This window comes from Euprymna scolopes, chromosome 1, assembly GCF_053919585.1.
Source record: "Euprymna scolopes isolate OS-2025 chromosome 1, ASM5391958v1, whole genome shotgun sequence".
NCBI classification, from domain to species: Eukaryota; Metazoa; Mollusca; class Cephalopoda; order Sepiida; family Sepiolidae; genus Euprymna; species Euprymna scolopes.
The window spans coordinates 171,275,701-171,292,642 of NC_136482.1; the positions used below are offsets into that span (position 1 = coordinate 171,275,701).

Consider the following 16,942-nt stretch of genomic DNA (forward strand, 5'->3'; position numbering starts at 1 on the left):
AACAAATTCTATCAAAATTGCTTAAAAAAAAAAATAAAATAAAAAATAAATAAATAAATTACAAAGAAATAAATGACTTAAGAATTAATCTGATTTCAACTATTTTTCCATATAATGATGTAAATTTTGAGCACAAAATTATTTCTAAATCACAACAGATATTTGCACAATTCAAACAATTTTGATTTGTTTACCGAGCTCTTTATAACTAATTAATTAACAATAAAATAAAATAAAAATAAAATAAAAAGTCGACTGGGACTGCTAATACATATATTAAATATATTTTAGAGAAACTATCTCCAATCTCTTTTTGACAGAAAAATATCTCTGCTTGCTGTGGACATGGCTAAGTTATGTAATAAAAAAAAAATTATTTACATGGGTTCAACTCTTAATAGATGAAGTAAAGCCATATAAAATGATGTAATCAAGTGTAGATAGTTCTTCAGTTAGCTAGAATTAATAAAAATGGAGGAAAAAAAAAAAAATGCAACTTACCGTATTTTTAACATCACAGTTTGAAGATAAAATGGAGTCCGGTTTTCCTTGTTCTTTGGGCGGAGACATTTTTCCTAGATCAGATTCTGCTTTGATGACCAAGTTTGATTCTAATGGATGACATGCATGTTCTTTGGAATCAGAGTTATTGTGCTTAGAATCAGGAGCAGAACACAAGATTTCATGAACTATGTTTGTTGCCCTTTCACTTGGTTCGCTAGCTACCAATTTTTCGTTATTTTTTAAAGTCCTATTTAACTCGCTTTCTAAACCTTTTTCTAATTCTTGTGAGGATAAAGAATTGTTAGTCTTTTCTAATTTGTTTTCTGAATTTTTTTCAACAATAATGTCCGCAGTAGAATGTTCAGCAACAGTCGTGACACTCTGAAGTAAATGTTTACTTTCAGAATTTACCTCTGTGCAATGTTGCTGTTCAAGCAGGTCCGTACTAATTAAACGATCAGAATTTAAAGATGTATCTAATTTTTGACTCGACACTTCCTCCAGAGATGGTTCAGAATTTGAAACTTCAGAGATTGCAAGAGTTTTAGTTGGATGCTGATCATCTAAACTATCGGAAGTTTTATCTGTTGGAATCTGACCATTCCCAAAGAAATTTTTACTTAAAGGATCTAACTGATTTTCTAACTCCTTCTGAGGGAATGAAATAAAAAACAAGGAGTTGTCTGTTTCATTGCCATCTGATTGGTTACTCTGATCAGGTATCAGACTTGAATCTGTCCGAGAACTTTCAGTGGTTTCTACCATCAACTCCTTGCTGCTTAGGTAAGTGTCAGAATCAGTAGTGTCTGGAGATGTGACTGAACACATCTCATGAGAGTGATACTTAGTACGTGAGAGGAATTTTCCTGATGCGGCATGGTTAGGTGTACTCATCTTTGCAGTGTGTGGCTCCAGATGAGCCAAATCATCTTTCAACTGACCATCATAGAATTGTCCACCCGAAAGCATGGCAGAAACAACATCGATTTGTTTGATGTCATCTAAGCTGGATTCTTTGGAATCGTCCTGCGTTCGATCATGGTCACATTCGATGTTGGAAGGACTTGTAGTTTCACATTCAGATAAATATCCATCACTTGTCAGAACCTCCGAACTCGTACCATTTTCTAGTTCAGGCGTGAAGTCTTCACTCTGTTCATCTTCATCTTTTAAGGAATCACATGCTGGAATCTTTCTCACACATTCTTCACTTACCAACAATTCTTGATAGTGACCATTTTTAACTTCAGAGATCAGATCCTTAACGTTCTTATAAACGTCCACTTTTTCATTCTCATCTGATACACCAAGCAACGGACTAGACGTTTCAAGTTCATTACTTCTGCTTCCAGATAACTCGGATTGGTCATCACTTTCATCTTCAGAGGTCAACTCTTTAGACACAGACTTTACATTTTCCTCAAATGTTTCAAGCGATAATGTCTGACACTTGTCGTCCTCGTGTCCCAACACATCACTTGTATTTTCATGCTCTACTACAGAGTCATCTTTGACTCTTGCTGCCTCAACATTTTCATCAACGACGTCAATCAACGGCTTTAAATCTTCATTTATTGGCAATTCATTTTTCACTTCAGGGATCATATCCTTTCCCTTCTCTTCCTCATCTTCGTTTTGAACAACTTCATCTTCCCAGTCATAGTGCTTTTCAATTTCCCTTTCATCTTCGGGAAGATTTTCTACACAGGTTGTTTTTTCTAATTTTGCAGAGTACAGAGAGAAACTTTTCGTCTCTGATTGCGGTTCTATTAATTCCGTTTTTGGTGTGGAAAATGCAGCTATGAGCTTATTGATCTCAGCATCAACACTGGGAGATTCTTCAGAAAATTCCTGGTCAGTAACACTAACACAATTTTTGCTGTTTGCGCCAATGCTAGGTTCTGAATTAAAGCTTTCCTCAGAATCATTGCTGAGAAATGAAGAATTCACTTTTTGTACCCAGTCTTGTCCAAGTAAAGGACGTTGGTTTACAAATTCATCATCATAAATTTTGTCCTTTCCAGATATCACAGCTATATTATTGGTGGTACCATTGTTCAAAGGCTCAGAGAGTGCTTCATACAGGTTAGATTGGCTTCCTGAAAAACTGTCATTTTTATTTAGTGCCTGTGAAACTGAAGGTCCATCATTCGAAGCCAATTCTTTTTTCTTCTTCCTATCCCAGAACCACAACAACCCAAAGATTGCAGTTATCGTGGGAATGCTCACAGCGGCGATTACAAAGCGATAATTTGTCATTAGGACAATTGATAGATAAATTTCCCTAGAAAAGAAAAAAAAAAGAAAGATTAGAAAATGCATATACAAATTTTCCAATAGTACAAATACTTAAATTTCATTTTCTTTTGCAATGGACCCCTCCCCCCTCCGTTTTTTTGTTTAAATAGTTGATAACACCTAAGCAAATGATATGGAAATATGCATTAGCTGAATTTTTTTTTTTTTTTTTTTTTGATATTTACCTTGTGTTAGTGGTTTACTTGCAGAAATACTGATTATATCTATTGCATTTCTTAGTTTGTTCCACTTTTTCTTGGCAACTACTGGCCTGATTTAGGTGTAATTTTGTATGATCCTTTGTTATAAGGTGCAACAAACTAATTATTAATGCAGTTAAGAATTAATATGGATATTTAAAGCAAAAATTAGCACAAATTGAAGTATCAACTTTGCCTAAAACAGTAATTCCGAGTCGATGGATTATAATTTACTCGTTTTTAACAAGCTAAAAAGTCTAATGTATATCTATCTATATATATATAAAAGGCAAATGCGCGCGTGCATTTTCTTTTTGTATGTCTCTAAAAGGCTTTTCTCACCGACGGTTCCAGGGGGGGGGGGTACTATCGCTTAGAACTGTTTATATAGCCCCTAGATAATAATATCTACAATTTGGGAATGCGGGTCGCATCTAGATTTATTTACGGCGACTTTTACAAAATTATTGCTATTTTGGCGCCTCACGTGTTGATTCGCCTTTTTTCGTATAAAAAGCGAAACCAATTCAAACACAACATTGTTCTCTGCTTTCGTGCCGAAACGTCCAGAAAGCAATCAGCTTTTGATCAATGTGGAGTTTCTCCTTATATCAGACAATTGCTATTCGATTTGGACAATGGGGAGCTGCTCCCCCCTCCCTTCTCACTATCATCTGGGGGAAGTGAAAACTAAAAATACTGCCACGTCATTGTAACGATCCCGCGATGACCTCATTTGGCGTCTTCCTGTCAATCAAACCTCTTTCACTCACTTTATAAGCCTTAACTTAACACGCTAATCAATTACTCTCACTCGTGGTAGAGACAGTTAAGTAGTTGGCTTTTGTTTCCACCTCTGCGTCAAGGCTTCCAGGTTCAATCCTGCCTCCCGACCAAAACTATTTTTTTTTTCTTTTACACCTTTAAACACCCGAGCAACGTTTTTTATTACTTTGCTTATTCTTTAGTTTACCTCCCCACCCCCCATCCCTATATACACAGGTTCGATCCAACAGGTTTATTTATGCCATTCTCCCACCCCCGTTTTGGTTTTTCCGATTTTTTTAACAGTCTTTTTTATAATATTTAAGCAGGGTTATTACTTACTCCCCCCCACCCATACACACCCGGGCAACCCCCCGCTAGTATACCTATAAAGTTGAGTTATTTTTCTCGTTCTGGCATTGATATTAAAAGTCTACTTCTCTTTAAAAATTAGAAAAACATTTAATGTACTCAGTCATAACAATGGGAGCGACTTCATAAAGATTAACTTATGTGCATATTCCTTAAAAAAAAAAAAAAAAAAAAAAAAAAAAAAAATTATGGTTTCTTATAACTATTACACATAATTCTATTTATTCATAGTTTCTACATTGTGCATAATTGCGTAGAGTTTAGGATGAAAGCATTCTAGCACACTAACTTGTTTTTTTATATACAGTAGTACCTCGTCGTTAAACATATGCTTTCAAACCAAAAGTTTGAGATTTTCTTGCCTTGGTAGTCGAATAAAATTTCAGAGTTTGAACCACCGGCTTCACTTGTAACTTAAACAATTAATGCTGTTCCTCAGTTGAATGTTGTCATTGGTCAGATCAGATCAACGGTTCATGTATGATATTTTTGAAGTGTAGTGTGATGACCACCCCACCCCAACAATGTTGCCATGCGAGTGAACTTTGCGACAAGAATTATTTTTAGAACAGCTTCATAGCAATCTGTTTGACTATCTTGATTGTGTCAAAGTTATTTCTAGCACACCAGCATGGTAACAGAACCATAAAATTTGATTGTCGACCCCTTTTAGCAGGAGATAACAGGGCCACAAGATGTCCAATAAGTTAAAAAATCAATAGATACTAGGGGTTTGATATGACATGAACGAAGACTTAGCCAAGGATGAGATTCATTGTGCGAAAAATGAGATTACAAGCAGCAAGCTCTATATCCTCCCATGCCTCCCCATCCATTTGTGCCGCCAGCTGATCATTGAAAGACACGATATAAAACAGTTTAATTGGAATCCAAACGTAGATTCCATGAGCAAAGCTTCTTTCTTAGAACTGCACGCCAGTGGAACTCTCTGCCACTTGCCTGTTTCCCACCTGACTACAACTTGGACGTCTTCAAGTCAAACATAAACAAGCTCCTAACAAACTGCCCCCTTAAGACACTATAAAAAACCCAATACTAATGATTACTACAATACTATCTCATTGGTTACTGTACACGCAATAACCCTTATCCCTGAGTGGCCTTCGGGCCTTGATAAGTGGCGACCCCCATGTAAAAAAAAAAAAAAAAAAAAATTACATTTTATTTTCTTACTGCAGGTAAGTATATCATACTAATGTTTGTTGGCGATTTTCTGTGCAGTTAAATGTATTAAATCCTTAAATTTTGCAGATAAAAATGGACTTTCAAGCCCTCGAACCAATTCTAATTTAAAGGGAAAATATTTGGGTTGTTGAACCATAGTGTTGAACAAATCTCTGGAATTAATTATGGTCGAGCACTGGGGTTACTGTATATAAAAGTGACCTTGTGCACGAAACATCTCTACCAAACTCTTGAATATTTGGTTTACAGATTTGAAGCTCGGCATGAGGCATTTGAACCTTGAGAACACTTGATTTTGTTTACAGCCTGTAGAAATAGTTGCTAAAGAGTAAAAATTAAAAAACAGCTGACCTTGGCAGGAGTAAATCGACTAATTTCCAATCATGCATACATATACATTTTTAGCTTGAACACAATTTTTAACTTTTTTTTTATCCATCTGGCGATAGCTTAGATAGTAATGATGAAAACTGAAGTGCTAAATAATGACTAGGGCTAGGACAACAGCATATTCTTTTCATTGTTTTGACTCTCGAGTGTGTATTTTACATAGTGATGTGGTTCTCAGTTGTCTGTGTTGGATATATACTCGAGAGTCAAAACAATGAAAAGAATATGCTGTTGTCATAGCCCTAATAATAACTAAGGCTGGAGCGCTGAATGTTTTGGTTTTGATTCCAGCTGATGGGAACAAAATCTTTTTTTTTTTTAAACTTTTGAAATCATTACGATATATATTGGGTACAATATAATAAAGAATTCACTATGATAACAAATATGAAATCTGCATATTTTACCAATGGACAATGCCGGGCAGCCTGCAAGTAACATACATACACATACATATGAGAATTGACATGTCTTGTCAGACGAGTGCCACTCCTTCAGTCACTGAACTGACATGTGCCCAAAGATGACTTCAGTCCTGCCAGCGACTTGCACACCCTCAAGCAGACATGACACTGAAGATGTTCATTAGTTTGGATGAAACAAACAGCAACAGAACCTGGATCATCATGCACCTTCACGTGATTAATGAGATGTCTTGGACAACAGAGCCTGGTCACACCTCACAGATCCAAAAATCTCCATGATTGGGCGGCAAGGGTTGGCGTTTCCGTCATGCTCTCTTGAGCTTCACTCAGTCTATATTGGCCGCTTCAAAGTGTTCTGTGTCCCTGTATATCAGTACTCTCCACTACTTGTGATCATATGCTAGGGATTCTCAATTGTCAACAAGAACATGAAAGCTCACCAGACTCTCCTTGATGCGATCACGAAAAGGATTTTTGGGCTTGTGCTGAGGTCTTTTGCCAAGAAGGAGCTCACCATATAACTGTTTTGTGAATTGATAGTCATCAAGCCGGACAAGACGCATCTGGTTCTTAACAATGGTAGCAATACTGGTTATTTTGGCCTTCTTTAAGACATGTATCAGGGACAAAACTATCCTACTTTAAACCAAGAATGTGTCTAAGGCAGTGCTGATGAAACCGCTCAAGCTGTTCTACATGTGACCAGTACAAGGTCTATGTTTCAGAGGCATAGAGTAGGGATGGCAATACACATGTTTGATATACTGACATTTTAGTTGTCAGAATTAGATCACCATCCGACAAGACTGTCTTGTAACCTTCTAAATGTGTCTGATGCCTTGCTGATTTTCTGTCTACTTTCTGCATCTAATGTACCATCATTTGATAAAGGTACTACCAAGGTAGACAGAATTTTTTATAACTTCAAGGTGCTTTCCATAGACAAAGATATCGGGTTCCACAGGAGTGGGAGTATACATGACCTTAGTTTTCTTAATGCTATTTGTCAATCCGAAGCAGGTACAAGCATTCCTGAAGAGATCCATCACCAATTCCATATCAACTGTGGATTGTGTCACAAGGTCAGCATCATCAGCATACAACAGCTCCCTAACAAACCCATCACTAACAAGTGTTTTGGCTTGGAATCTTCTGAGGTTGGACACTTTTCCAGTTGTTCGGAATCTAATATAAACACCCATATCGCAATCGTGGAAACCATACCAGAGCACAGCAGTCAAATAGAGCGAAAACTATGTTGGTGCAGCTATATCACCCTGCTCCATTCCATTATCAATGGGGAATTCTTCAGATAGCCAACCATTCAAGTTGACGCGACCCTTCATATTATGAAGTTGCTTGAACATTTGTCAAAGCAGGTGTACGGCCAAATTTTCCCAACACTTTCCAGAGAGCCTGTGTCAAATGCCTTGGTTAAGTCCACAAACACCTGGTAAAGAGGTATACGCTGCTCAATACACTTTTCCAAAAGCTGTCTAGCAGAAAACACTATATCCACGGTCCCTCGTCCACCTCTAAAACCAGACTGGGACTCCAGAAGGATATCAGGAGAGATACTTCTTCAATAAGTTTAGTAAGAGCCATACAAATACCTTTCCAACCGCAGTCAGTGAGATACCTCGATAATTTCCACAATCAGACCTTGTACCCTTTCCTTTGTACAACATAACCAGGATGGCATCTACCCAATCTTGGGCAAAAAGATCACCCTGCCATACTGACAGTATCAAAGAGTGGACCACACAATGTACATTGACACTACCATGTTTCAGCAGCTCAACAGAAATGCCATCCAGCCCAAAAGCTTTGTTTGAATTTATCCGTTTTATGCAGTCAACTGTTTCCACAAGAGTCGGTTCAGCATCAACTTTCGGACAAAAAGGAAACTGAGGGATACTTTCTATTGCAGCAACATCAACATTGGATGGGTTGTGAAAAAGATCACAAAAGTATTTATGCCATCGATGCATAATTTTATTGTAGGTTTTCAGCAAGGTTCTCCCATACTTTGCCAGGAGTGGTGTAGCTGAAGAGGATTTCGGACAATAGACCTGACGAAGCAAAGTGTAAAATGTCTTAACATCTCTATGATCGTAGGTAGTCTGTATCTCCCTGGAGAGGTCAGACCACCACGTCTTTTTATTTGGCACACACAACATGAACCTCTCTCCGCACAGAAGAGAAGTGGGCAGGAAGAGCAAGCCTGTTCAGAGGTGAACAGTTGAGAAGTTTCAAATGAGTTCTCCGCATTCTATCAATTTGAAGGTTAATTAGAGTGGAGTTATCAGCAAACCAATCTCGATGTCTGGGAATTTTCGATCCAAAAGCTTCAACACCTTTTTGGAATATTGTATCTATCACTGTATATATACTCTCTCATATATATATATGATGATTGCAACGTCTTGTCAGACGAGTGCCACTCCCTCAGACACTTAAAGTCCATGAGCCCTAACATTACATTTTTTTTTTTTTTTTAGTGGCACCGGTGAAATTCACACTCAAGCAGACATGACACTGAAGACAGTCATTGCTATGCATACATACATACACGCATCCATAAACATAAACACATATACATACATACACAAATACATATGCATATATACGTACACATATGCACATACATTTAACTACATATACATACATTTATACACAAACACACATGCATATATACACATACAAACATAAATATATATACATACACATGTACATACATAAACATACGTACACATATACGTACATACAGATGGATACATATAATGATGGCAAATCAATTATTACATGCTTCCAGTATTTCAAGCCTACATGCGTCACAACTTTTCCATTGCTATAAGACTATTTTTTATAGACAAATGCCGAGAGAGTATCTATACAAAGATGATGTTACAGAGATTTAGTTTTGTATGACAGCCAAATCTCTCTCTCGGTTCAAAATGTTGAGATCCAGCAACAAGCCAGAGCAAGATAGCCAGCAACAAGTTAAACTGCAGATCAGCTTAATGCGGGTATTGGATCTCCCGCTTTATGGGTTTTTTTTAAATCAGAGATTTGCTCTCCTAGAGGGGTTGCCTTCACTACGGCTTCCGGGAGCCCTCTCCACCCCACATACACATGGAAATAAACACATGCATGCACACATACATGCATACACAAAGAATGCACGCAAACATACATATGCATGTACACACATGCAAACATACACACAGAAGCATGTACTTACATATGCATACAACATGTACACATACACGTAAAATACACATGAAGGAGCATTCCAAAAGTCATATATCCTCAATGATCAGGAGTTTGAAAAAAAAAAATCCAAAACAAATTAAACATACATAGAATCAGACGAAAAATCCAAATGAACAGATCAGCGTTTAAAACGGCTAGAGTTTTTTTTCCTTTCTCCTTTCCCTCCCGCTTGTTTTTTTTGGTGTGTGTATATATATATATATATATATATATATATATATATATATACATACACACACACACACACACACACTAATCATGCTGATATACCAATTCTTGTTAGATTATCAAAATGATAGCTTTATAAATACCAGATGAACGGCCATTTAGGAGTACTAGGCACTGTATGTGGGAGATAAGACACCACCCTGCTAAAACTAACATAAAATTATTTCTTGATAGAGATATAACTGAAGACCACTTTGATATTTATATTTTTCAATATTCACAAGAAATCTCAGACTACAGACACTAGCTTAACCGACTCAACATGAATGCTGTACCAGGAGGAAGGAGAAATTACATAATATCTTGTTCATACCCAAGATGAAACCATAATATGCACATTCTATTGAATATAGTAAGATTAGAATGATAGATGTGTATAAACCAAAAATATATAAACCAAAATGCATTCTGGTGGAATTAAGTTTATGATTAAATCATTTAAATTTAGTTTCATTGTACTTTTATTTTCAATAATTGATTAATAGTAAATAAAAAGAATTATGTATACATGTAGAGGCAAGAAGCAAACATTTTCATAAGCCTGGGAGGATGACATCACGACAACCATAGTGCATTCTATTAGTAAAAAAGAACTTGGCTAATCAAAAATACACCAATACGTTTATCAAGCCCGGTTGCAATGTATTCTTAATTAAAATGGACTTATTAGGTTATTTAAGTGAAATGTGTTTTATAGTTCTATATCACATAGGATTAGCAAATCTCGACGGTGGCAATCTTTCTAGGGCAATTGCTCTTGACATATCTAAAGCCTTTGATAGGGTATGGCATAAAGGTTTACTTCATAAGATCGCTAGCTATGGTATAGCTGGAAAAGTCTTCTCAGTTATTAAATCATTTCTTTCTGATAGGTTCATAAGAGTAGTAGTTGAGGGGCAAAAATCAGAAGCTCACAGTATTAATGCCGGTGTCCCTCAGGGGTCTATCCTGGGCCCAACTCTTTTCCTGATCTACATTAATGATCTTCCAAATCACATCCTTACATCATTTGTAGACATTTATGCTGACGACACTACCATTTATGGTAGCACATCTAAGACAGTAAACGACCAAGTTCTCTCCAATTCTCTCCTCTGATCTTGATCACGTAGTACAATGGGGAAAGGAGTGGCTGGTTACTTTTAATGCATCTAAAACCAAGCTTCTCTCCTTACATCATCAACATTCTAATCCACATTTGGCATCAATTGAAATGAATGGCTCTCGTCTTCAGGAGACCTCAAGTTTTGACAAGCTTCTGGGCTTAACCATTACTCCTGATCTTAAATGGAACACGTACATCAAATCTGTTGCCAAGGCCGCTGGAAAAATGGTGGGATCTTTCTATCGATCCGGTAAATATCTCACTGCTGATGCTATTCTCTATCTATATAAGAGCCAGGTACGTCCATGGATGGAATACTGTTGCCACATCTGGGCAGGAGCTGCTAGAAAGGACTTGTCCTGCCTTGATAGAGTTCAAAATAGACTTCGTAGCCTCGTAGGAGATGTCCTTTTCTCCTCCTTGCAACCTCTATCTCACAGAAGAGATGTTGCGAGTTTGTCTCTGATGTATCGTTATTTTCATGGAAAGTGTTCGACTGAGCTTCAATCTATGGTCCCCCCCCCTCGCCAAACTTTCACAAGAAACACTCGTCTAGCTGTAAACACTATCAATAATTTCCCCCACTCTTTATCTGTGCCTAAACCTAAACGTAGATTCCATGAACAAAGCTTCTTTCTTAGAACTGCACGCCTGTGGAATTGTCTTCCGTTTTCCTGCTTTCCGGCTGACTACAATATGGTTGTGTTCAGGTCTAAAGTAAATAAGTTCTTGATGAGCCGTTCCATATAAGTTATCAACTTTACCAAATTTTCATTACTAATGATTACTATATTGTCCAATTTCTACTGTACACTCTTTAACCCTTATACCCTTATCCTTGAGTGGCCTCTGGGCCTTGATAATGTGGTGACTGGTGAGCCTATGTAAAAAAAAAAAAAAAAAAAAAAAAAAAAAAAACTCATTTGAACATTCCTCTAAGATTCACGGCACGTTTTAAAAAAATAAATTCTTTAAATTTTATGTTCAATTGTTAATCCGAAAATTTAAATATTAACTTTTTCTTGGATATGTGTGTGTGTGTGGGGGGGGTCATAAACCATAAGGTATGTCTACGAAGGGGGGGGGCACGTTGAATTTTTAAATTGATAATCTGAAAATGATATACTTAATAGCAACTCTAATAACATTTTTGTTTAATAAATTAGGTCTTATTTAATTCCAGTTTTTAAGTATTAACAGTGGTGAGGGGGGGGGGGGCTAGACACTATCGACCAAAGCAGGTGCATTATTTTTTTAGCTATAAAAATAAAAACAGCCTACTACAATAGCAAACAGATGCTAACCAAATGTTTTTCTTTAATCAATGATATCTCGATGCAACTTTTCCTGTACATTAGAAAGACGGGGCATACAAGGCAAAGTAAGAAAGGGTTCGTGCACTTTTATTGTAGATACATTGTAATGTTTAGGTGCTTATACAGATGCTCTCATGGTTGTCCATATTGGCTCCATAAAAAAGACATCGGCCGAATAACAACCAGACAAAAGTAAATTCAGCTTCAGAGAGAAAGCACAGTTACATTGCATTTTATTTTTGTAACTAGATTTTTAAGTGATATGAAGTAATACTTCAAAATAGTGCAACTAAGACAGTAACAAAAGGGGGGGGGGTAATTTTTTTTTTTTTTTTTTTTAGTAATCAGAGTTTAGTTTTCTATGGTCTTCTTTCGGTTCTTAACAGCATGTGACTCAAACAGCAAAATAATCGAACGAATAACGACTAATAAACTTTACAACATTGAAAATCTAGTTCAGTTGCAATGAAAACCAAGTCATAGATAAACTATAAACATTTTTGTATTGAAAACAAAGTCTATTCTTAAATCTACAGAATTTGAAAGATTTTTGGCGCTCCTACACTATTAGGACGAAATTTCGGAAACCGTAAGACTGAATTTCACATGAAAACAACGGTATCTGCGTATTCCTCATATTTTTAAGATTATTAAATCCAAAAGTTACGAAAATCGAGAAGGTAGAAAATTTAAGAAAATGAAAAATAGAATTTGATGAAAACGATAAGACAGGGGAGTTCAAAAGGGAGGTAATTTTCCGTTTCGATTTAAACAAGATGGCCGCAATTTTTCACCTACCACGATTAAAGTTGTTAAAAAAAAAATCAGTAATATATTTGGAAGTTACTATTGTAACTCGCTAGAATCGATAAAAAAAAAAAATCAGTTGAAACCATTGTTTTGTTTTTTTTATCTGAAAACTCATTTTATCGACTATAAAATTTCGTTCCAATAGTGTAGAAGCGTCAGTTTTTTTTTTTTTTTTTTTTTTTAATTCACACCCAAAACAAGGCACATTACCACAGAGACGAAATACTATCAGTTATACGCCAGCGGCCAGGCCAGCTGTATATGGGTATATCAGGTGGGGAGTTGTGCAGAGCGAGAGGTTAGCTCATATTGCATTTCTATATGTTAATAAAGTCGAAGAAACAAGTCGAGGAAGGGAATTCCAAAAGAAAAAAAAAATCATTTTAGCTACAGAGTTGTGACAATCAGTAGACAAAGTGTTTTTTGTTTTTGTTGTTAAGACAAAAGGTGACATTGTGATGAAATGCGAGATCAAAAAATGCTTCAAATAAATGTAAACACAATGGAGGTTAATTTTAGCAACTTTGTATTTTTACAGAGAAATACATAAAATGGAAGTTTAATACACACCTGGGGATGGGTGGGGGTATAATTTAGATTTTTAAACAGTTTTTAACTCGCGAGAATAGTTGCTTTTAGAAAGAAAAGAAAAAAAATACGAAGAAACTTGATCAAGGGAGATCAGCCATACAATGAAACGCTATGAAAATGGATATTACTTTTAACCGGTAAAATATTGCACGGGGACGAATACGTAAATACTGAATTCAAATTTATTAGGTAATTTATTTAATTAATACTTTATAAATCTAGCCATGGCACTTAGTTTAATCAAGACATTAAAAAAATGAAAATATTGAAAAAAACCTTATACTGTACGTACTCGTTATGTTTTCATCATAAATTAAAAAAAAATCACTTAATCGATCAAAATTTTTTTTTACAGAGGAAAATTAAATGTTAATGAGATCGATCGTGTCGCGGCCATCTTGCCTATATCGCGGACAAGGAGGGGTTGTCAGGGGAGATAACTATCACTGCTTAAAGTTTGTCAAAATTTGACGAGATTATTTTGAAACATAGGCAGAAAAAATACCTAGATAAAAATTTTAGGGTTTTTTTTTTCACTTATTTTACAGGGTTTCTGTCCTTTTTAAATCCCTTTTTAAGTTTGTCCTTTATTAATCACTTTTTCGTTTAAAAGACACCCCCTCATCGTTCGCGAAATAGACAAAATGGCTGCGACACGATCGATCTCATTAAAATTTGATTTTCCTCTAAAAAATAAATAAAAATAAAATAAAAGCTACGATCAAATTAAGTAATTTTTTGTATGAAACAATTATTCCATAACGAGTACGTACAACGTAATTTTTTTTCAATATTTTCATTTTTTAGGGTCTTGATTTTTTTTTTTTTTTTTTTTTTACATGGGGATCACCACTTATCAAGGTCCGTAAGCCACTCAGGGATAAGGGTTATTTTGTGTACAATAATCAATGTGATAACATCGTAGTAATAGTTGGTATTGGAGATTTGATAAAGCGTCTTAAGGAGGCGATTAATCAGGAATTTGTTTATGTTGGACTTGAAGACGTCCAAGTTGTAGTCAGGTGGGAAACAGGCAAACGACGGAAGAGAATTCCACAGGCGTGGCAACCGTGGCACGTCGCGTGCACTTCTCAGAAAAAAAGCTATGTTCATGGAATTTACGTTTTGATTTAGGCACAGATAAAGAGTGGGGGAAATTACTGACAGTGGGTTTAGCTAGACGGATGTTTATCATGAAGGATTGGCGAGGGGGGACCAGAGATTGGAGCTCGGACGAGCACTTGCCATGGAAATAACGATAAAACAAAGACAGGCTCGCAACGTCTCTTCTGTGGGGGAGAGGCTGCAGGGAAGAAAAAAGGGCAGCCCCACTAAGCCACGAAGTCTATTTTGTACTTTGACAAGGCAGGATAGGCTGTTTTTTGAAGCTCCAGCCCAGATGTGGCAGCAGTAGTACTCCATCTTTGGACGTACTTGGCTTTTATACAGATAAAGAATTGCATCACTTAGTGAGATTAAACCAAACAAGTACCCTATTCATCAATTAGGTGTTACTATGGATAAGCATCCTCACCACTCTCCTCTTTAGGCAACAACATGTGAACACCCTGAAAGATTTGGCAGAAGAAATAAAATAAGGGATCAGTATCGCATAGAAATTTAATTAGTGCTAATGCACTTACTGATCCGCGCTATTTTTTAAACCGTATTTCCACGTCTAATTAAAGTTTTGATATGTTTTTTTTTTTATTTAATGGTAAGGTTAAAGTACAGAATAGGTACAAAACACCCTCCCCTCCCCATGTTAGGAATGCCTTTTTAAATAATAACGTTATTATTTCAGCACGGCACTCTGCATGAGTACGATTTAATAAAAAAAGTTATCCCATTTTAGAGTTGAAGAAATTTATTTGAAATTTTTTTTTTTTGGGGGGGGGGGTTGATTCGGTCTACTTTAGGCAATTACGTGTGGTTTTTACCACCTTGCTTACTTGCAAATTTAATAATCCATTGAAGCTTCCTCCTTTGAAGGAGGCTGCTCAACCAGCCTAAGGTGAATTAGCTGGTCACTTGGACTCGACAAGTATATAAAAAATATTAAATTAATTGCTGTAAAGTTGGAATATAGCCAGAAGATTATTTTATTTAAAACTAGCCCGGCGTTGCTCGAGTGTTTCGAGGTGTGTGTTCAGAAAAAAAAAAAAAAAAAAAAAAAAAAAAAAAAAAAAACGACGTCTTTGCTGTTGCGTCCATCGCCAAATCGGAAGCGGCGAAGGTTTAAATTAAGGCTAGTCAATTGAAAACAGGGAATTACTCGAAAATATCGGCGAAAAAAAAAAGTGACCCCTCCCTGTAGAAAAGGGCCCAGTTGAGGGTGAAGGAATTAATGTTTTTAGCCATTTTTCGATATTTGTCGTTCGAAGGGTCGAGCTTCACAACGATACCGATCTCGTGAAAATCCGTCGCCTCTGTTGAAAGTTTTAAGCAGACATATACAAACATACATTTAAACAGACAGTTGAGATTTATATTATAGAAGAAGATTTACATAAGACACCGAGTGATCCCACAACCTAATTTTCTTTTCATGGTGTTCACGCGTAATCGCTTTAAAAAAATACTATTTTCAATACGATAATTAAGTTTGTATGTAACATTGCTTAAAACGATACTTAAAAAAATCGACTTGTCGACTATAGCTTAACAAACACCAATATTTCAATAAATTAATGTTCACATAACAGATTTAAACGAAACAATAATAATATATAAAAAAAAGGACATTGTATTCTATTTAAGTAATCGGCCGGCGGACGTTGTCGAGAGTTCCCCCCCCCCCCATCTAAAATTCACAATTTTTACTTTTTTTTTTTTTTTTTAAACTTTTTTTCTTGTTAATATCATCGATTACGGGCTTCCGATTAAATATATAAAAAAAATTCATAACTTTTCACGTGGGGTTTCAGTTTTCAATTATAACACGAAATTTGTGACCACGCTGACAAAAAAAAAATAAAATAAAAGCATGGCAACTCTCTGATGTGACCGGAAGGTAGGGGTTAAAACGGAGGAGTTAAAAAAAAAAAAAAAAAAAAAAAAAAAAAAAAAAAGATTTTTTTACCCCCCCACCCTCTCACCTACGTAGGCATCTATCTATTCATCGTGGTCACAATTTCGTATCAATTTAGTACAACGAAAAACTGAACCCCCAAATAAAATTTATGAAAAAAACTTTTTCAATCTTTTTTTATAATCTGAAACTTAAGTCTGTAATCGATGATATTAACCAGAAAAAACAAAGATGAAATTTGGATCTTTTTATAATACTAAGGAAAAGATCCAAACCAATTAAAATTCAATGGTTTGGCAAACCATTGAATTTTAATTAAAAAAAAAAAAAAAGAAAAAATTAAATTAAAAACATTAGAAAAATAAAATACAAAGAAATCAATAAATATTACTTACTTTAGTAATATTTTTATAGTACTAATGCAC

At 35.8% G+C, this 16,942-nt stretch overlaps 1 protein-coding gene across 5 annotated transcripts in view; it reads right to left on the reverse strand.

Annotated features, from left to right (window-relative positions):
- The window catches only part of LOC145277495 (uncharacterized), a 105,377-nt gene that overhangs the window by 81,829 nt on the left and 6,606 nt on the right, over positions 1–16,942 (reverse strand). For 3 of the 5 annotated variants that reach the window (XM_080128897.1, XM_080128888.1, XM_080128906.1), the window contains exon 2: positions 502–2,788. In XM_080128897.1, coding sequence (XP_079985023.1) covers positions 502–2,763 — 2,262 coding nt within the window. In that variant the 5' untranslated portion in view covers positions 2,764–2,788. Of the gene's footprint in view, positions 1–501; positions 2,789–13,105; positions 13,242–13,465; positions 13,590–16,942 lie in introns of those variants that run through there. The other 2 variants (XM_080128927.1, XM_080128917.1) reach the window with 2 other exon arrangements.